This window comes from Rana temporaria, chromosome 5 (assembly GCF_905171775.1).
Source record: "Rana temporaria chromosome 5, aRanTem1.1, whole genome shotgun sequence".
Classification (NCBI taxonomy): Eukaryota; Metazoa; Chordata; class Amphibia; order Anura; family Ranidae; genus Rana; species Rana temporaria.
In genome coordinates this window covers 317,453,032-317,476,597 of record NC_053493.1, presented here as the reverse complement: position 1 = coordinate 317,476,597, position 23,566 = coordinate 317,453,032, and the positions used below count along the sequence as shown (strand labels likewise).

The 23,566-nt window shown below is 39.2% G+C and overlaps 1 protein-coding gene across 2 annotated transcripts in view; it reads right to left on the bottom strand.

Annotated features, from left to right (window-relative positions):
* SNTG1 (syntrophin gamma 1) overlaps nucleotides 1–23,566 on the bottom strand; it is a 795,295-nt gene that overhangs the window by 359,634 nt on the left and 412,095 nt on the right. For both annotated transcript variants that reach the window (XM_040354181.1, XM_040354180.1), the window contains exons 4-5: nucleotides 15,782–15,892; nucleotides 3,200–3,255 (exon numbers count right to left, since the gene is read on the bottom strand). Coding sequence is in view for 1 of the 2 variants with exons in the window: in XM_040354180.1 (XP_040210114.1) it covers nucleotides 3,200–3,226 (27 nt within the window). In the remaining variant the exon portion in view is untranslated. The remainder of the gene's footprint in view (nucleotides 1–3,199; nucleotides 3,256–15,781; nucleotides 15,893–23,566) is intronic.

The following is a 23,566-nucleotide window of genomic DNA, read 5'->3' as shown; positions in this document are numbered from 1 at the left end:
GTCATGTATACAGCGCCAAGCGTCGTACAGATTGTGCTGAATAAGTGACGGGGACAATGCCGGTAGGTGGCGGGCAGAGGAAGTGGTGGAGTCCATAGTTGGATCAGGGGTTATGTTGAAGTCCCCACATAAAATAAGTGAGCCCTTCCGGACTTTCAGAAGTATTTTCATAAATTTATTAAAAAAATGTACTTGGCGTTTGTTAGGGGAATATACGCTGGCTATGGTATATGTGACATTGTCTATGTCACAAGTCAATATCAGGTATCTTCCCAAGGGGTCTCTGATGACATCCTGTAGTTTAAACGCTACCGTGTCTCTAATGGCAATCAGGACTCCCTTGGTTTTAGAGTCGGCGTTGGCTGTGAACACATGTGGGAAACTTCCGTGAGTGCATTTCGGTGGGGCTTTAGCACAAAAATGTGTTTCCTGGGCGCAAATGATATCACAGTGGTGGGTGAGGCCCTCTTTCCACAGGGATTTCCTTTTGACTGGGTGGTTAAGCCCCTTAGTGTTCATGGACAAAATATTAAGCGGCATGATGCTTGTGAGTAAAGAACGCTGCCTGTGGGTGTTGGGATTCAGTTATCCGGCTTAAAACGCCCTTCTCAACTTCTCCTACATGGGAGGTAGGGTCAAAAAACAGTGGTGTAAATGGTGTAGACACAGTACTCACATGCCCAGATGGTTGGGACAGATCTGACGTCCTATAGGACCAAGAGACACTTGGCGTGGTTTCTGGTGGGGTAGATTGCGGTGTATCAGATGGCATCCAGTATAGGAGGAAGGGGAAGTCCTGGACAACGTACCAGAGAGAGTGGGGAAGAACACAAAAAAAACATAAAAGAAAGAACATAACTGTAGTAACCATAACAGTGCTACTGCGGTGTCAGCAGTAAATAGGACCGAAGGGTAACTCCCTTCAGCAGCGTCACGCTGCTAACTGCAACTTGCACGGGGGGGAAAAGTTAGAACAGACTGAGTCGGTTCCGGGTGTGGGGAACCCAAATATAGATATAGCCCTGGCCCTTCTCATGTGTGGGACTTAGCATTTTTAGCTGTGACTTGCCTCCATTCTGGTTCTATCCGGCGAGGATTGCGGTCCGCTGTGGACCCTTCGCTGTTGTCGGGTAGAATGCCCCACTCTCTGAGCAAATCTAGGCCTTTGTCCAAAGACGTGATCGTGAAAGTGCGATTATCTTTAGTGACCGAAAGCTTGGTGGGGTACCCCCAGCGATAAATAATTCTATGGTTGCGGAGCACTTTGGTCACCGTATTCAGGTTTCGCCGTTTCAGCAGGGTATATTGGGACAAATCTGCGTAGAATTGCAGGTCTTGGTACTGTTGAGGGATAGAATCATGTTTCCTCATTACCGACATGAGTTGCTCTTTAACATGAAAAAAGTGTAGTCTTAGGAGCACGTCCCTGGGGATTTGCTCTGGTAAATGAGATGGTTTAGGCAGGCGGTGAATCCTATCCACAATAACGTCGAGATCAACAAGATCCGGTATGAGGGCCTTAAACATGTCAGTGGCGTACCGATTCAGGTCCGGCTGTAGCACCGACTCAGGGATGCCTCTAATTTTCAGGTTGTTCCTCCTGGACCTGTCTTCTAAGTCTGCTAATTTGGCTTTAACCCACTCTGAGTCACCATCCCTGTCTTCACTAGCATCAATCAGGTCGTTAATTGTAGTTGCATATTCCTCCATCTTGTTCTCTATATGATCCACCCTCCTGCCCACTTCTTGTATGTCCTTACTGAAGCGATGCATGCAGGAGGCCATGTCTGACTGCAATGTGCTTCTCAGTGAAATCAACATGTCTTTAAGGACGGTATCCATCACTGGCTGGTTCTGTGTGGGGTAGGATACTATGGAGTCGGGTAGATCCCGCGTGTCATCCCCAGAGTCTGAGGCTTGACTGCCCTCGAGGCCTGCGGCCCTATCGAATCCCCCATCATCAAGCCTAGGCTTGGATTTAGCTGGGCTGCGGGAGGTTGGGGTTGGGGGAGCAGATGTCATGTCATCAGGGGATAATAGTAGTTTTACCCGAGTACCTGATGGAGGTGGTCTCCCCTGGGTGGAGGATCGTGCAGGCGTGCAGGCCTCAGCGCCATCTTGCCTCCCGGCTCTTCCGTGCGGAACGAAAAAGTCTGTGAGCCGTTGCGGTTTCCGAGCCGCATGACGTTTCCCGGTCATGACCGCTGGGTTCTCGGGTATATCCTCCCGGAATTTGTGGCGAAATCGGGCCTGATGTGGGCTGCTAAGTGCCGCTCTGGTTCCCACTTGTCCGGAGCTCCGGTCTCACGCGTCCATCCGGCTCGCGCTCCAAGCCACGCCCCTCTCTATTTTTTTTTTAAACCAGGCTGAAGCTCTTCTTTAACATGTCAAACCTTTATGTGATTGGGTTTGCATATGCTTCAACTGTTTACTGTCCTTGTGATTGTTCATCAATGTTTTTCTCTAGTCCTTAGACCCTTCTTGTATGACCAAGTATTTCTGATATGCCAATACCATTTTGTTGCCTTGCTGGAAAGTCCCGAGCAAAGATATAAACACATTTATTCAAATGAATATAGTCCTACTATTGCAAAGAGAAAGGGGAATAACAGTTACCTAGAATAAATAATTTCCCTATTACACGTTAAAAGAGTTTTTTTTGTCAGTTTCACGCCAAATTCCCTAAGATGACACACTGTTTAATAAAGTCCTGTTAAGTTCATAACTATGGGCACATCATCAATATCATTGTTAATTCATTTGGGAATCAGCCATAGACGTTAAAGCAAGAACAACGACAACTGTAACAACAAAACAGGCACAACCTGTTATTTTATCTCTCTTCTGGGGGCCACTAGAGGAAAATCTTTGGGATGTGAAATGAAATTTGCAGATTACAAATAATGTGGTGTTACTTATATGACAATGTTTACAAGACACCCAATATGAACTTTTACGTAGAACTGAAAAATCCAAATCCCAATTGGAATATAAAAGTACATAAAATGCATCAACAAAAATCTCTATTATGAAAATGTAAACACCGGTTCCTGAAATTTTACCCTAGCTACAAAGATAAAGCAAGACACAGTCATTTGATTCATCAAATCAAAATAGGGATCTGAACTATCAAAATTAAATAGGGATCTGAAGTACTGTATATGCCGTTTCAAAACGTGTAATCATTTTAAGTGCTCACCTCATCACATGTCGTCCTGAAATCCATATGCCGTAGCACCGTTTGGGATATTCTGTCTAAAATAAGAAAAAAAGAATAATATACCTAGGCTTTTTATGGTTTAATGTTTTAATGAGTTATCAGCCAGCTAAAACAGTATAATGTGACTGTGTACACACACATATTATATATATATATATATATATATATATATATATATATATATATATATATATATATATATAATTTATTTATTTATTTATTTTGAGGTACTGGTTCGCAAGATTGTTGACACTGTAGTACATGGTGAGGGGTTATATGGAGAAAACACATTTTGTTTTTTCAGAATCCTAATATGTCATGTTCTGGGTCATGCAGCCCAGAAACTTTGTGGAGCTTTGGGTGGGAAGAATCATTTGTTCTCGGGGCAACATCTTACTGGATAGCTAGACATTCTTATTAATCTCAGCTGTGCATAGGTCTTTAGATACACCAATCAGCCATAAGATTATAAACAGAAAAGCAGAAAGCAGGCGCCACTTAGGTAAAACTGTATCACATTAATAATAAAAAGAATCAAAGCACTCACTCAGTGGTTACTGTATATAGGCATATAGGAGTTCAATCGACAGACAATCCCTGCTCGTGTTGGTGGTCCCTGAAGCTGTGGACGCTAGCTGTGACACATCGGAAAATACGTTCGCCTGTAAGGAAAATACGTTCGTCTGTATGGAATTCCGACGCACTAAAAACCATGCATGCTAGGAATCAAGTCGGCGCATGCTCGGAAGCATTGAACTTAATTTTTCTCAGCACGTCGTAGTTTTGTACGTCACCGCGATCTTGATGGTCGGAATTTAGTGTGTATGTAAGACAGCTTGAGCGGAATTCTGTCGCAAAAATCATCTGAGTTTATTCCGACAGAAAAAACGGTCGTGTGTACAGGGCAGTATACATTGGGAAGATCGCTAGCAAATTTGCTACCCGTATAAGGGAGCATATTTACAATATAAAAAAACGGGATCTAATGACCATAATGTATCAAAACATTTTAGTATCCATCACAATAAGGACCCAAAGGTTCTAATATTCTGGGGGGTGGAGAAACCATGCGGGCATTGGAGGGGCAACTTTAAAAGAGCCTTCACCAAACAGGAAACAGGTACGTTGCTTTTAATCTGCCACCTAGCGGGTACGTGCACACCGCAAAAGCTCCTTGACTGTGCCCGCGGGACCCGTGGACTCAATGTCCACCAGTGTCCCGCGATCATGTCACGGAGCAGCAGAACGCAGGGATGCCGTTGTAAACAAGGCATCCCCCTGTTCTGCCTAGTGACAGGACACCGATTTCTACTCCCTGTCATCGGGAGCAGCGATTCACAGTGTAATTTACACAGTAAACAGTGCATTTTATAGCACTGATCGCTGTATAAATGACAATGGTCGCAAAATAGTATCTGATGTGTTCGCCATAATGTTGCAGTCACTAAAAAAAAACGCTGATCGCTGCCATTACTAGTAAAAAAATAATAATACTAAAAATGCCATAAACCATTCCCTTTTTTGTATATGCTATAACTTTTGTGCAAACCAATCAATATATGCTTATTGCGTTTCTTTTTTGCAAAAATATGTAGAAGAATACATATCGGCCTAAACTAAGGAAAAAATTTGCCTTTTTATATATTATTGGGGGATATTTATTATAGCTAAAAGTAAAAAATATTGCTTTTTTTCAAAATTGTTGCTCTTTTTTGTTTGGGAGCCACGCCGTACAACCACGCAATTGTCAGTTAAAGCAGCGCAGTGCCGAATCGCAAAAAGTGGCCTGGTCATTTGGCAGTCAAATCCTCCAGGGGGCTGAAGTGGTTAAACAATCATCAAATTAATTTTAATATTGCAAAAATATAAAAAATAGAGTAAATCCAAAATGCAGTTTTGAAATGATGAGAGAGAGAGAGAAAAAAAAGCTGAGAAAAAAAGCTGTCTTTGTGACCCCCCCCCCCCCTTTGCTAAATCATGAATGAAGTGTGATTATTACATATTTTGCCAAATATACTTGCCAAAGGTATGATTGTTGCCAGACTTGTTAAATCAATAAATCACTTAAATAGAAGCTGTCTAACAAAATGAATCATGCTAAAAGATCTCAAAAAGCCACACATCATGCCGTGATCTAAAGAAATTCAAGAACAAATGGGAAACAAAGTAATTGACATGTATAAACTTTGGAAAGGGTTACAAAACCATTTCTAAGACTTTGGGACTCCAGCAACCCATGGTGAGACCCATTGCGCACAAATGGAGAACATTTGGAACAGTGGTGAACTTTCCCAAGAGTGCCTGGCCTATCAAAATCACTCCAGGAACACAATGACGACTTATCCAGGAGGTCATAAAAGAACCCACAACAACATTTAAAGAACTGCAGGACTCACTTGCCTCAGGTAAGATAAGTGTTCATAAGTCAACAATAAGAAAGAGACTGGGTAAAAAAGGCATCCATGGGAGAGTTCTGAGGCAAAAGCCACTGCTGACCAAAAAAACACACATACTCATCTCACATTTGCCAAAAAAACATCTTGATTATCCCCAAGACTTTTTGGAAAATATTCTGTGGACTGACAAGACAAAGGTATATATTTTTGGAAGGTGTGCGTCCCATTACATCTGACGTAAAACTAACACAGCATTTCATAAAAAGAACATCATACCAACAGTCAAACATGGTGGTGGTAGTGTAATGGTCTGGGGCTGCTTTGCAGCTTCAGGCCCTATACGACTTGCCATAATTGATGGAACCATGAATTCTGAAGGAGAATGTCCATCCATCAGTTTGTGACCTCAAGCTCAAAGGGTAATGCCACAGGAGAATTATTCAAAAAACACCAAAAGTCTTTGAATAACAAAAAAAACTAAAAAATTAAGGTTTTTCGAGTGGCCTAGCTAATGTCGGGGCTTAAGTCCAATTGTTCATGTTCAAAAACCCTCCAATGTGGCTGAATTTAAACAATGTGAAAAACAATGTGAAAGTAAGTTATTGTAAATGCTTGTTTGCAGTTGTTGGCACCAAGGGTGGCACAACCAGTTATTAGGTTAGGGGGCAATTACTTTTTCACAGCACTGTACATGTCACTACTGTTTCACAAGAATTTGTCCTGCTTCGGACTTCTCACAGTTTCTTTTTTTACAAAATTTGTTGTTTCATATTTTTTTTACACACTTCATTTGCTTGATTACTGATCACTCAGTATTTTTTCACAGCAGCTTTATATATTGAAATGTTTAAGTTGTTCAAACACATCATGATAACAGCTGTGTATAGGCTGTTGCACTTTTTTACTCATACAACTGCTGTCAAGCTTTTATTCCATACTGTTCAATACTGGTTCAAATAAAGAGCCTATTCAAGTTTTATCCTGTGTTAGCCTTGATGATGAGGAGTGGTGATGCCACTGAAACATGTTAGCTGTTTTGTTTGTTTTTTCTTTTACAAACATTCAAATTGATTTATACGGTTTTGGTCTGGCACCCCTTTCTGTGTTTTTATGGCTTGAGATGCCTGTGTCAGTTGTGAAGCTGAAACACGTTAAGCCCTCATTCAAACCTTTGTATTGTGTTTCCCTATGCCTATGACCATGCTCAGTATGCAGAATCCCATTGTTTGTAATTGTACGTGTTTACATTTCAATGCTGCATTGCTGGTAAACGCTATGACATGCACTCAAAGAAGGACATGAGCAATTTCATAATCAAATGTTTTTGCCCATTAGACTTCAATGGGAGTGCAAGTAAATGCATTTTTGCATATTTTTTTTGCATCTAAAGAACTTCTTTCCTCCTCTAGAATCCCCCCCATACCATGTGTGAAAATGCCCAAAGCTTGATACATGTGCAAATATCCTTGCACAAAGCTTGTAAAACACTTTAAATATGCCCTACCCTTCCAAATAAAATGCTCACAAATTGCCAAAAATATGCTCTGCTCAAGCATGCTAAGAACTGCTCACACTTCTTCACCTTCTTGCAGCAGCAAATGTACCTAGCAGTTCTTTAATGGCCACTCAGGCACCAAACACTGTATTTTGGTGGGTAGAGGGACCGTTTTCATCAGACAAACTGATCGTGTGTGGGCCCCATCAGTTTTTTTCCCATCTGTGAAAAAACTTAGAACCTGTTTTAAAATTATCTGATGGTTAAAAAAACGATAGAAAAAAGCAATTGTCTATGGGGAAATCCATCGGGTTAAAAATCAACGCATGCTCAGAATCAAGTCGACGCATGCTCGGAAGCATTGAACTTCATTTTTCTCAGCACGTTGTTGTGTTTTACGTCACCGCGTTCTGAAACGATAGGTTTTTTAACTGATGGTGTGTAGGCAAGACTGATCTGCTTCAGCTTCATCGGATATCTGATGAAAAAATCCATCAGACCATTTTCATCGGCTGAACCGATCGCGTGTACAGGGCATAAGGCAGTGTTCCCCAATGGCAAAGGGACAAATGAAAGGTAAACAGGTAAAAAAATTATCTTAAAACTGAACTCCAGTTAAACTAGTTGTAAAGGAATCTTTAACGAACAAACATCTCTGTACTTACCTGCTCTAACCAATGGAATTGCACAGAGCAGCCCAAGCCTCCTCTTTTAGGGTTCCCACCGACACCCCTGGCTCCTCTTCTCTTTCCAGTGCCCCCACAGGAAGTCGCTTCCCATGGGGGCACTTATGCATGCTTGTGCCTGAGCCCCACTGCTGCATCCATTGACACAGACAGCATTACTTGGCCCCACCTCCCACTCCCTCATCACTGGATTTGATTGAAACTACTAGGAATCAATGGCTTCCGGTGCCTCAGCAATGCCAGCTAGACATGTGTACTGCCAAAAAATGCATTTGTTTATGTTTCATTCATTTTTCCGGAAATTCAGAAATTCGGGAAGTTTGAAAATTAGGAATTCGGAAATTTGAAAATTAGGAAATTCAAAAATTGGGAAATTCGGAAATGTGAAAATTTGAAATTTGAAATTTTGGAATTTCAAAAATTTGGAAATTTCGGATTGAACAAATTTGTCAAAATTTGTTAAACTAATTCAGAACTAAACAAATTGCACATGTCTAATGCCAGCAAGACACAGAAATGAGGGGAGAGAAGAGCTGCAAATGTGTACAGCACTGGATCGAATGAGGGCTAAAGTAAGAAAAAGTGAGGATGAGGGGCCAAAATCGATGTTTAAATATTTTTTACCTCAATACAAGAGATGCATTAAGGTAAAAGATGCTTAGGCTTCAGAACCACTTAAAAAATGATTTAAGGGCTCACAGTAAACCTAAAGAGTGAACAGCTAGAATAATAAGAAATAAAGTAATGTGATGTTGGATAAGAAGGGGAACAACAAACCACACCATCAACACAAAGGTTTAGGGGAAAGAATGAATGTTTTTATTTGTTGTAATCAATATAAAAAATAAATAAAAGTAAAGCTATCCCATTCCTTTGCTAAGTACAGACAAAGTATAATTCTATTTTAAGTAGAATACTGTATATGAGCATATTATATTTGTTTCTGAAGCTTGGATGTCTATGAACAACAAAACAGCTGTCCTCCAAAACTAAATACCCAATACATTTTGTCTCCTTCTTTCTTAACCCCTTCAATATCAGACACTTTCTATCTTCCTGCCAAGGCATATTTTCACATTGCAGTGTTCTTACACTTTGAATGCCAATTATTCAGTTATGAAAAACTCTACCCAAATTACATTTTTATAATTTTTTTTTTTTTAGGCAAATAGAGGTTTCTTTTGGTCGTATTTAATCACTATTGGGTTTTATCATTTTAAATATAAATTAAAATATACAGAACATTTTGAAAAAAAATCTTTCTTTATACATAACCCAAATCAATGTATATTATTTAGTCTGTGTGAAAGTTATAAGGGTTGATTTACTAAAACTGAAGAGTGCGAAGTCTGGTGAAGCTCTGCGTAGAAGCCAATTAGCTTCCAGGTTTTGTTGTCAAAACTTAACTGAATAAGCTGGAAGCTGATTGGGTACCATACACAGCTGCACCACACTTTGCACTCTCCGGTGTTAGTAAATCAACCCCATAGAGTCTACAAAACAATGGTAATATATATATATATATATATATATATATATATATATATATATATATATATATATATATATATATTGATCAATCCTGATGTACTGGGTAACAAAAATCACACACATTTCCCCTTTTTTGGGAAGTGGACTGTTCAAGGTATACGTGAATAGTGATCAGCACAAATTTCTGAATCTAAATAAAGAAATAACTTCAACTAATAGTGACAAATAAACAAAGTACACAATATCAAAAATAGTGTGAACAACAAATTATTGTGCTTTTTGGAAAAAAGTCCTTCCAAATGATGTGCTAAAACAGTATATCAAACTATTCTTCTGTGTTCAATCTTCTTGATTCTTGTAAACTTAAAGAGTCACCAAAGGAAACATTTTTTTTAGCTGAAATGACTGTTTACAGGGTATAGAGACATAATAGTTAACTGATTCCTTTTAAAAATGATTAAAAAGAGATAAAAACCAATCATATAATGTGCCTTCAGTTTAGTTTAGTTTTTGCTGTTGTTTGCTGGTTCTCTGATGTACAGAGAGCCACTAGAGGGCAGTCAGCCAATAGAGAGCAGTGATACTTTGTCTAAAACTCCTCAGCACCAATCCAGTTTCGTTTTACACACAGTAATCACACCTCCTTGATTAGTGACCACCATGAGAAATCTCCCAGTACTGTGGTGATCACGAAAGAGACAACCAGGAAGTGTCCAGAACAGAGAGGATTTACAGCAACATCAAAGCAAAAACGAACAATGAGGACATGAAACCAGGACTGCAGTAAGGTAAAGGAAGCTATTTAGCTAAAAAAAAATTCCTTTAGTGACCCTTTAATGCTCCCAGAGCTCTTACCTCAATGAGAAATACAGTCAGCCTTATCAATCTCTTAGGCCCCATACACACGATAGAATCCATCCGCTGAAAAATCCCAGCGAATGGGTTTCAGCGGATAGATCCTATGGTGTGTACACTCCAGCGGATCTGTTTCCGCGGATATTTATCCCCTGGGATGGATTTCCAGCAGATAAATATTTGATGACATGCTATCAAATCTATCCGCTGGAATCCATCCCAGCGGATGGATCCGCTGGTCTGTACAGACTCACCGGATCCATCCATCCGAAGGGATCCCCCGCATGCGTCGTAATGATTCGACGCATGCGTGGAATTCCTTATATGACAGCGTCGCGCACGTCGCCGCGCCATAATCGCAGCGATGGCGCGACACATCATCGCCAGAGGATTTTGGCGCGGATTTCAATGCGATGGTGAGTACACTCCATCGCATGGAAATCCGCGCAAATCCTCGAGAGGATTTATCCGCGGAAACGGTCCGCTGGACCGTATTCGCGGATAAATCCTCTCGTGTGTATGGGGCCTTAGGGTCAGGGCAATTCTCCAACTTCTAATCCCTCAAGGAAAATTTGGTTCCTGACAGTGCTGGATCCAGTTGAGGGTTTTCAATGGTGATGGTGACTTTCAAGCTCACAATCACATGGTGGTTTTGAGGTTTCTTGTGATACAAATCATTTACAAACTTCAATCATTTAAAATTGTTTTTAAATGATTTGTATCACAATAAACCACCATGTGATTGCGAGCTTGAAAGTCGTCATCACCATTGAAAACCCTCAACTGGATCCAGCACTGTAAGGAACCAAATTTTCCTTGTCGTAAAGATTTTTTTTGGTTTACAAACTGGTGTGGTGGTGATCAAGAACACTGACTGGTGACAGTATGCAAAAACATTTATTTTTTAAATTACAAATATATATATATATGTATTTTTACTGATCCAGACCTGCATAGTGGCCACACATTTAATAGTTCATACCATTTAACAGTTATAACCAAGGAAACCATGTGAAGAGTAGGTGATTTATTCACAGTAGGGTTTACTTCTGAACTGCATTGTATGTATGCTATGCAATCAATTTAGAGGAAACAGTGGCTAGCAAAATGGGTTTGGTTAACTTGCAGAACCTAACCAGTATATAGTTTTTTCAACCCGTATATTTATATTACCTCAAAGTATACCCTGTCACAGCATATAAGTATATTTTGTTGTATTACTCAAAGTCAAATTGAACTTAAAGTAGCTAAATCCATTCTAGATGCATTTTCTAAAGAGAAGGTACACAAAGTCTCATGCCGCGTACACACGACTATTTTTCATGACGAGAAAAATGCAAATTTTGAAATTGGTCATGAAAAACTGTCGTGTGTAGGCTCCAGAGCATTTTTTCTCATCATGAAAAATGGTCGTGTGTACACTTTAACGAGGGGGAAAAACATGCATGCTCAGAAGAAAGTTATGCGATGGGGAAACTAGCATGAGGAGCCCAAAGGGTGGCGCCATTCGAGTGGAACTTCCCCTTTATAGTGCCGTTGTACGTGTTGTACATCACCGCGCTTTGCTCGAGCATTTTGAGAGGAATCACGTCGTTTTTTTCCATGACATGAATAACAGTCGTGTGTACGCGGCATCACAGTTTTTTTTCCTTAAAACTCAACCACAGCCTGAGTAGAAAAGCCTGTCCCCTATCAGCAGGCTACAGAGTGGGACTCTTGCTTTCTGTGGGGAAGAACATGTCAAACCTCTGCAAAAGGACTACTGTTTCCACAGAGAGAGCTAGTGTTTAGTTCTGTGGCTGCCAGCAAAGAACAGGCTTTTCTACTCAGACTGTGGCTGTTTTTAAAAGAAAATGAACTGTATGCCATTGGGTACCTTATGTTTTGTTACGCCTGGAATGTATTCAGATAATTTAAACTGAAAAATATATTTAACTTTAACTATAAAACGGTGATCTGTGCAGTATGCGCATAAGGTTCTATTTAACTCTCTACAAGATCTTTCAAGTATGGTAGGTGGCAAGTGCCCCAGCTGCTAGGCTTCCACATTTGTCATGCAGTTTTCTCTGCTGAAATTATGAGAACTAATCATCTTTTTTAGCAAGCACTCATAAAATGAAAATGAAAACTTTTAAAATCATTAAGCAGAAACCAAATGTGCACACTGACATAAGGTGAAGGCAAAGATTCTGTAGTTTCACAGCAGGTTAATGCTATGGGTAATGGACACACATGTCATCCTGGTGACAGGTATCTTCTGAGAGTACGGCAAAACAAAAATCTGACAAATATGTTTACTCAATAAAATGACACAAAATCACAAGGTGACATGCCATCCAAGCAGATGTTCTATAAACTGAATGTCATTGATGTCATCCTCAATGCTCCTGCTGACATTAAGACGTGCATAAAAATGGTTTCAGTTTGATTTGGGAAAATCCGTAAGATTTTCGGATGTTAAAAGCTCAGCGGGAAAAAATATAATTCTAGTATTCACAAGAAGAATGAAATCTGTGATGTAACCAAACAGCAATCTAGCCTCCAGCTCTTTCTTAACTAGATCTCCCATAATGCTCAGCCAAGGCCATCTTATCATTATAAGGGGGAGCATACAATAAGCTGTAACCAAAACACTAGAAGTTTCTCTTATTCTACTCCTTATACATGATTTTCATTTCCAGTGGAGGCTGACAAATAAAAATAAATGCAGTTGTGACTATATAAAACACCAAGATGGTTTCTTGTAGAATGTAAAAAGGTTTTAAAGAGATGAATTGGCAAAGAAGAAAAATAAAGGAATGGTGTAAATATTTTACATTATAATTAGTTTATTTCTTTCTGTGTATGTCTTACTGACAGCTCTGAGACTGCTGGGGCTCCTAATATTACATCCAATATGACACTGTCCAGCAACAGCAAAAGGGAGGCTTTTACAGGTAAGTAACATGCATAAAATACATGAAATGCATTTATAATCTTTATGGAAATATTTTTGTTGAAAAAAATGGTCTGATGATTATTGAAAAAAGGAAAATATCAGCCATTGCAATCAAATTGTCACCAGACCATATAAAGCAATACAAATCTTTCTATAATATTATATGACCTTATTTTTGTGTTTTTTTTACCTGTAAAAGCCTCACTTTTTTTGGTATCCAAAAATCCGGAGACTGCTGCTGAGCTCCACCCTCTTGGATGTAATATCAGCAGCTGCACCAAACTCATAATTGTAACTCAAGTGACACTCTATAGTATTCCCTATCATTCCTTCCCGAGCAGATACAAGGTTATGTAGGGATGGGTGGATAATAATTTATGGGAAGGAAAACACTATGGGTTGATTTACTAAGGCAAATCCACTGTGCACTACAAGTGCACTTGGAAGTGCAGTCGCTGTAAATCTGAGGGAAAGATCTGAAATGAGGGGAAGCTTTGCTTATTTCTATCATCCAATCATGTTCAAACAAAAATTATGTTTTTATTTTCCTTGCTTGTCCCCCTCAGATCTACAGCAACTGCACTTCCAAGTGCACTTGTAGTACACAGTGGATTTGCCTTTAAAAATAAACCCTTCAGTCTTTAAAATACTTGATTTACTGTGCTTTTATTGGCATGGTTGGTGACAGGGTCTCTTTTCTCAGTGGAAATTTAAATGTTTTTTAGGGCTAAAGCCGCGTACACACGATTGGATATCTGATGGAATCTAATCCGATGGATTTTTTCGTCGGATATCCGATGAAGCTGACTTTCATCAGTCTTGCCTACACACAATCAGTCAAAAATCTGACCGTGCCAAAACGCAGTGACGTACAACACTACGACAACTAAAAAAAAATGAAGTTCAATGCTTCCGAGCATGCGTCGACTTGATTCTGAGCATGCGTGGATTTTTCTCTGATGGAGTTCCACACAGACGATCTGTTTTTTCTGTCTGGTTTTTTATCCATAGGAAAAATTGAAAACATGTTCTATTTTTTTAACACCAATGGAAAACAAACCGATGGGGTCCACACACGAATGGTGTGTCCGATGAAAACAGTCCATCGGTCTGTTTTCATCGGACAGACCGATCGTGTGAACCCGGCTTAAGTGTTTTTTTTTTTTTTTACATTAATGTGTTTTCTGCATTAAGGCAAACAAATTGCCAGTACTTGTCCATCCCTCCCCATCCCTAAACACTTAAATGACTTTTCTCATGAGCCAGCACGCTCTCCTTATTTCCTCTTGTCACAGGAGACATAGCCATCAGCAGGGGACTATTTACTGCAAGGCAAACAAGGCCTTTGCCTTAGGCAGCATTTTTCAGGGGGCAGCTGCAGGCATCACCCCAAGACCTCCCTCAAGCTCTCTCCTCCCACCGGGAGACCCAAGCGACCAGCTGGCATGTCCAGCAGCCGCCTGGACAGATGAGCAAAGTCAGGATTGGCTTTAATCAGCTGTTCATAACAGGAAACCAGAAGCAATGACATGACATCACTTCCGGTTTACTTGGACACCATTGGCGCTAGTTTTTAAAAATCAAAAGCATTCAAAACACTGACCTTGTGCAAAGGAAGGATTTGGGGTCTTCTAGACTTCAGATTAACCATTAAGGGTACCTGTCACTTACCATTGCTGTCATAAGGATGTTTACATTCCTTGTGACAGCAATAAAAGTGATAACAAAATATTAAAGCAACAATGCAAAAAAAAAAATGTAATAATAATAAATAAAATAAAAATTCAAGTGCCCTCGTCCTCCCTCCTTGCATGCAAAGGCAAAAGTGCGTGTCGTTCCTGTGTTCCTGTGAGGTATCACCGCAAATGTCAGATCATTGTGCAGTAAATCTAGCTCCAGACATCCTCTGTAAATCTAAAGTGGTAACCTGTAAAGGCTTTTAAAGCAATACCCATGGATAGTAAAATGTACATTGTTTGTCACCGCTGCATGGGCATGCGCAATTTTAAAGTGGCTGGGATAGGGCACGCCTGATATGAGTCCTGCCTAGGGCAGCACAAAACTAAAATACACCACTGGGCATCAGTGGGAGCCATGGGTTCCTGCTGCTGTCAATTAAACTCCTGCGAGAGTGGACGGGCTTACTGACACTTTGTTTGTCTATGGATGCACACAGCCTGGCTTGGGACTGTGCATTGACTTTACTATCATCTTATTAAAAGTAAAACACATTTTACAAACTTATTGATATACAACATGGGTTTTCCAATATTATATTATTATTTTATTATAATACTATAATTACATACACTTTTCTTTCTACATATGACCAACCTATACCTTCCTAAATCATCCCTCACTATTCACAGCCCACAGTATTGCTGGGTAATGGAGACATCCTTCTACAATGCTATTTGCATGTTACTGACCACCAAAACTACCAGTCAAAACACAATGCTCACTATTTTTATCTGTGGAGATGACAAGAGTAATGTGGGAGTATAAGCATCCATTGTCGCCATTCTGCTTCTTTGCAGAAGACCAGTCTATAAAAAACAACAAATCTATTTTACTAGAGTTAATTGTGTATTTTTTCTCTTATTCCAAAAATGGAAATTGGTTAGAGAAAGTACAAGAGGAAGAGTCTAAATTAGAGACTATTAATTACCTAAAAATAACAATGGCATAGATTTGACTTACTACTTGCTCATGAAGCACAGCTGAGTTGAAACGGCAATCAAAAATTCATCCAAACATGAATCCAGATTTTGATTCTCCTTAATATTAGGTTGCGAAGAAAACTGCAGACATCTGTTGATGAGAGAAAAAACAGCAATCAACACAGAATTTACATGGCAAGTGTGCTAGAACAGGAAAGGGAATGGAAACAATGATGCAAGTAATGTGTTTGGAAGATACGATGTGAGCACAGCTCACCCTAAAAAACAATGGAACTAACTTGGAAACAATTTAAGAATATTGAGAAAAGAAGCAGTAAACTGTGTCTGTGTGTGTAATTATTGAGAAAGGAATGGCATGCTGAATAGCTACTCAACATGCAAAGTGTTTTGTGAAATCTCAAAAAGAGGTAATCAGTAACAATAATTAAACTTGACGTTACGCATTCATTTGATGATTTTATCATCTGTCGTGCAGTATGCCCCCCCCCCCAAAGATTTAAGAGAGTTCACACTCTACTTGTCTGTTTCAAATGTTCTAAAACTTTAATGAGCAACTGCATATAAACTTTTGTACGTTTTTATCTTGGCAAGCTGCCCAGGTAGTGCTTACAACTTGTATCTTTATCCTTAGTCATTTTAGAATATAAGAGAAACATTCATCTTATTATGTTAACAGTTTCAGGAAATCACTTGTAATTCAATGACCAAAAACATTTTACCGTTAGCATGAAAATAAACTTGGTTCCCGGTTTAAAACTATTGTCTTCATAGGTTAGAAAATGAGAAGAAACTGAAGCCTTCTTTGACAAATCAAATAAAGTACCATGTTTATGTAAAACAATGAAATAGCTTTGACCCTTACTTTTTAGCTATGACTTGGGGATAATGCTTATGACCCTTCACAGTCATTTAACGCACTATAATGTCTTTAATTAAAGATTTTGTAATTTTCTTCCAAAGCAATTGAGGACACAGCTTACAAAGTAGAGGGTGAAATAAACAATAGCCTTAAATTAGTCATGTTTGTTCTTAAATAGCCATCTGTGCTTCATTGATAATCACTGCAAACTCATTTCAGGCCAATTTGATAGAAGCAGTTTTACATCCATTGTTCGGCATATAAATTGGGGCTGTTCCTCCCCGCAAATGCAGAGTTACAGCATAACTGATCAGGAAAAGGAAATCTATTAAGATGGGGACATGAGATATTTTATTGGTATATTGTGTGTGATCTCTGTAATACTAAACGTGGCTTTACATATACATATTGGCCTAAACTGATGAATACTTTTTATATATATATATATATGTATTATAGCAAAAAGTAAAGATGTATTTGTGGGAAAAAAAGGACAACGATTTTGTTTTATGTACAACATCACAGATTCCTGTGAATGAATAATGATGGGGCTGCGTGGGTGCCATGCATTTTTTTAATTGTGAGGGGTTTGCAGGAAGAAGAACCCTGGAGATCTGGCAGTGGGAGGCAGGTGCATAGGAGCGTATTACATGTTATACTCTAAATATGGATGCAACTCGTAACATGCTCCAAAAGGTGAACTTATGCCGCGTACACACGAACATTTTTTGGCATGAAAAAAACATAGTTTTAAAAAAAATTAATTTTTTTAATGATCATGTGTGGGCTTCACATCATTTTTCAGGTTCTGAGAAACGACAAAGAAAAAATTGAACATGCTGCATTTTTTAACATCGTTTCAAACTATGTTGTTTTTCGGGTTGTAAAAAATGATTGTGTGTGGGCTAAAACGATGTTAAAAACCCGCGCATGCTCAGAAGCAAGTTATGAGACGGGAGCGCTCGTTCTATTAAAACTACCGTTCATAATGGAGTAAGCACATTCATCACGCTGTAACAGACAGAAAAGCGCGAATCGTCTTTTACTAACAAAGAATCAGCTAAAGCAGCCCAAAGGTGAATGGAACTTCCCCTTTATAGTGCTGTCGTACGTGTTGTACGTCACTGCGCTTTGCTAGATAATCTTTTTAAAACAATGGTGTGTGGGCAACGTCGTTTTAATGATGAAGTTGGAAAAACGTTGTTTTTTTAACATGCTGAAAAACGACCTTTGTGTGTACACGGCATTATCCTTTAAATATTTCTAATATACTGACACAGAGAAAGCATAAAAAATTAGGCAGAGGGAAATCGAGATACTTTATCACTATATTTATTCTATGTCAATGACTTGAATAGAACTTGCAAATCGAGAAGTCTGCAATGGTACCCTGTAGTATATATAGTACATCTCTCATAATCTTTGATCACTTACTGAAAGCCTCTCAAAAATAAATACTAAAATAAAGTGCATTACTTATAAACATAGGGCCAGATTCTCGTACAATTGCGGCGGCGCAACGTAACCCGTTTACGTTACACCGCCGCAAGTTTTCAGTGTAAGTGCCTGATCCACAAAGCACTTACCTGTAAACTTGCGGCGGTGTATCGTAAACACGTCCGGCGCAAGCCCGTCCAATTCAAATGGGGCGTGTACCATTTAAATTAGGCGAGCTCACACGCCGGACGTACTGCCCATGCTCAGTTTAGAAATTCCCACCGTGCTTTGCGCGATATGACGTCATTTTTTAGAACGGCGACGTGCGTAGCGTCCATTCGTATTTCCGGACGTCTTACGCCAAAACAAAAAAAAATGAAATTCGACCGGGAACGACGGCCATACTTTAACATGGCTCGACTAAAGTTAAGCCATGTTAAAGCAGGTGTAACTTTGCGACGGGAAAAAATTACTAGCGACGACGTAACGAACGCGAAAACTTTTGTGGATCGCCGTAAATCCCCAGCGGCGGCAGAAGTATTGCATCCTAAGATCCGACGGTGTAAGTCAATTACACCTGTCGGATCTTAGGGCTATCTATGCGGAACTGATTCTATGAATCAGCCGCATAGATAGGACAAGAGATACGATGGTGTATCAGGAGATACGCCGTCGTATCTATTCTGTGAATCTGGCCCATAGTAATTATAAGTACTTGAAACTGTATAAGCGTGTCCATACTCTACTAAAGGTTAAAAAAAGTCTATTTAAATGATTCTCTTTTCAAAAAATAAACATCAGCGCACTGCTGAAATCCCCCCACGCCATCTGCTGTATTACAGTGCAGTGGATGGTGTGAAGTGCGATTGAGTTTAGTTCTGTGATTCTCAAGGGATCACACAGTTTCTTTTTTTTTTTTCAACAAATTTTAATGAGATGTCAAGCAGACCTTTCATAAAGTTAAATTGCCGACCACACAGTGCTAGGCAGTGGATTGCCTTGCACTGCGCTGCACTGATAAAAAGTTCCTGCATGTAGTACTTTTTTTAGCACACTTTGCCCGCATGTCACCACGGTGCAGTGGTGAGAACCGGGCACATAGGAGATAAAGTATTTTGCCTTGTCCATATAGTGGGACTGAACCTGAATAGCCACTCAATGCAGTTCCACTTAGGGAGCCCTTAGTATCTCAAGCTATGTAACATACGTAGTTATACCCAAACTAGGTATTTCGAGGGGTAACTCAACTTTGAAAGAGCTTTGTATGGAGCAACATCCTGAACTTTGCTAGTCATGGTATCACTCATTTAGCTCAGATCATGACTTCCGGGTAATCAAAATCCTTTCTGGAATTTGATATGCATTCACTGGGCAATTTGAGCCATATTACCTGTGCTTGCAAATAAATTGTATGGCTGCTGCTATGATTCAAGCAAATGCCAACAAAATAAAATTAGTTTGGAATTCTATGCATCCTTTCAAGACCCCAGGGCACAGGGGTTTAATGTAGATAAAATTTGAAGGAGGCTGATTTGGGCCTGATTGATGATGAGACTGCACTCCTATGGGAGCGCATTCGGCGCAGTACAAATCCTATATCAAATCAAAGCAAATCAAGAGTTTCTAATCAGCCGATTGATCTCCCTGGAACTTACTGATCATCTCATTCATCCATTTATACATTATCATACATATTTGATGCCAAGAGGAGATTAAGGGGGGATATACTGTAATCAACATGTACAAATATATAAGGGGTCCATATAGTGAACGTGGTGTTGAGTTATTCACTTTACGGTCAACACTGAGGACAAGGGGGCACTCTTTACGTCTAGAGAAAAAGAGATTTCATCTCCAAATACGGAAAGGTTTCTTCACAGTAAGAGCTGTGAAAATGTGGAATAGACTCCCTCCAGAGGTGGTTCTGGCAAGCTCAGTAGATTGCTTAAAGAAAGGCCTGGATATTTTCCTAAATGTACATAATATAACTGAGTACTAAGATTTGTACTAAGATTTGTAGGTAAAGTTGATCCAGGGTAACCCCAATTGCCTCTCGGGGGATCAGGAAGGAATTTTTTCCCCTGCTGTAGCAAATTGGATGATGCTCTGCTGGGGTTTTTTGCCTTCCTCTGGATCAACTGTGGGTTCAATAATGTAGAAAAGGCAAAATAATTTGAGTATATTCAGTTGAGAATCTATGACCCGAACCCGAACATCCAGGTGTCCGCTCAACTCTAGTTGTCATAGATTCTCAACTGAATATACTCAAATTATTTTGCCTTTTCTACATTATTATGCACTTATTCATACAAACAGTTTGTGATTAGCTCTCTCATTTTTTAGCATCCACTGTGTTGCACAGCTCTAGATTCCACTCAGCCTCCCTTCCAGTCTGGGATTAGAAAAGTGCCAGCCCATCCTCGCTCTTATACACAACTAAATTCATATACAGACAGCCACACACTGTGTCACTCATTCAAAAAGTGCTTTATTCCACGTCTATTATATGACAGTCCCCACCTGTAGCCACACTCATCTGACATTCTTCACCCGCTTTGGGCTTAGTTGTAGAGAAATTAATTTTGGGTCACTCACTTAATTTGTCTTCAGCAATTTGATAACTTGCCACCTGCTCATGTAATACATTCATTTTATGTAATGCGATATTGCAGAGGCCTTGTCTTATCTGTTACTTGACTAAATATGTACAACATAGGGACATGTCTTTGTCAACATTGATGTTGTTACTTTTTGTCAATTTAAATAAAATAAACAACGCCATGAATTCCTATATAGCATGCTTCAAATCTCAGTTCTCTCTGTAGGATTTCAGCAGGAGGCGTAACTCCTAACGCATGTAAAGTGCTAGGTGGAAAATGTAGGGCTGAAACTCTTTTTGTAACATTTCCGCTTACTGTTGTACTGTATTTTTCTGCTCTATGAATTCTTGTATTATGAATCAGCTGGAAGTACACAGGCTTGTGGTTTTGGAGCACAGGCTTGTGGATTTGAGCACTGTTAGACCATGTTTACACCAAGCTGTAACAGAGCTTTTGGTGATGTCACTTTACAAGAAAGTTATGGGGTGTGTTGTGGTGAAATTTACTTCACCACACACATTATTGTATTAATAATTTATAAAATAAATACTTCAATAATTATAAGTAATTGACAATTGTTTCATTTCAAGCAATTTTAGTGAAGCATTAGACGTTAAAGCCATTTATTGGTGTTTTTGCTACAAACCCTATATGTGTTTTTATATATATATATATATATATATATATATATATATATATATATATATACACAGGGAGTGCAGAATTATTAGGCAAATTAGTATTTTGACCACATCATCCTCTTTATGCATGTTGTCTTACTCCAAGCTGTATAGGCTCGAAAGCCTACTACCAATTAAGCATATTAGGTGATGTGCATCTCTGTAATGAGAAGGTGTGTGGTCTAATGACATCAACACCCTATATCAGGTGTGCATAATTATTAGTCAACTTCCTTTCCTTTGGCAAAATGGGTCAAAAGAAGGACTTGACAGGCTCAGAAAAGTCAAAAATAGTGAGATATCTTGCAGAGGGATGCAGCACTCTTAAAATTGCAACGCTTCTGAAGCGTGATCATCGAACAATCAAGCGTTTCATTCAAAATAGTCAACAGGGTCGCAAGAAGCGTGTGGAAAAACCAAGGCGCAAAATAACTGCCCATGAACTGAGAAAAGTCAAGCGTGCAGCTGCCAAGATGCCACTTGCCACCAGTTTGGCCATATTTCAGAGCTGCAACATCACTGGAGTGCCCAAAAGCACAAGGTGTGCAATACTCAGAAACATGGCCAAGGTAAGAAAGGCTGAAAGACGACCACCACTGAACAAGACACACAAGCTGAAACGTCAAGACTGGGCCAAGAAATATCTCAAGACTGATTTTTCTAAGGTTTTATGGACTGATGAAATGAGAGTGAGTCTTGATGGGCCAGATGGATGGGCCCGTGGCTGGATTGGTAAAGGGCAGAGAGCTCCAGTCCGACTCAGACGCCAGCAAGGTGGAGGTGGAGTACTGGTTTGGGCTGGTATCATCAAAGATGAGCTTGTGGGGCCTTTTCGGGTTGAGGATGGAGTCAAGCTCAACTCCCAGTCCTACTGCCAGTTTCTGGAAGACACCTTCTTCAAGCAGTGGTACAGGAAGAAGTCTGCATCCTTCAAGAAAAACATGATTTTCATGCAGGACAATGCTCCATCACACGCGTCCAAGTACTCCACAGCGTGGCTGGCAAGAAAGGGTATAAAAGAAGAAAAACTAATGACATGGCCTTCTTGTTCACCTGATCTGAACCCCATTGAGAACCTGTGGTCCATCATCAAATGTGAGATTTACAAGGAGGGAAAACAGTACACCTCTCTGAACAGTGTCTGGGAGGCTGTGGTTGCTGCTGCACGCAATGTTGATGGTGAACAGATCAAAACACTGACAGAATCCATGGATGGCAGGCTTTTGAGTGTCCTTGCAAAGAAAGGTGGCTATATTGGTCACTGATTTGTTTTTGTTTTGTTTTTGAATGTCAGAAATGTATATTTGTGAATGTTGAGATGTTATATTGGTTTCACTGGTAAAAATAAATAATTGAAATGGGTATATATATTTTTTTTGTTAAGTTGCCTAATAATTATGCACAGTAATAGTCACCTGCACACACAGATATCCCCCTAAAATAGCTAAAACTAAAAACAAACTAAAAACTACTTCCAAAAATATTCAGCTTTGACATTAATGAGTTTTTTGGGTTCATTGAGAACATGGTTGTTGTTCAATAATAAAATTAATCCTCAAAAATACAACTTGCCTAATAATTCTGCACTCCCTGTATATATATATATATATATATATATATATATATATATATATATATATATATATATATATATATATATATATATATATATATATATATATATATATATATATATATATATATATATATATATATATATATATATATATATGTTGAAAGGCTATAGAATATATATTTATGTTAATATTTGAATTCTGCTTGAAATGTTTATAATGATACAGGTGTTGAAATGCATTTAATGACAATCATTAATAGCACACATAATAATATTAGACAAAAACATACTTAGCACATAGAAAACTTGTGAAGGTACTGTAGATTACAATGACATACTCAGTTCCAAGAGTATGCTATGTAGAAACTCGAACAACTCAGTAAAGGATAAAACACAACAGAAAGAAGAGTCATACAAAGTACAGGTTACCATACCAATGAATTTCTAATAAATGTACCAGTCTAGGGTATGCAACACGGTTAAAGAAAGGTAGTAAGTCATATGCGATCTACAGTACAACAAGAATGGTTAAGTCACAGGTTCCATGAAAGATTGAATTTGTGCAGAGAGGCATTCTTTACAGTGAACACTTGTTTATAGGCACATGGTGATTCAAGGTCATTAATAACATCTGTCAGGCTTCGTACACACA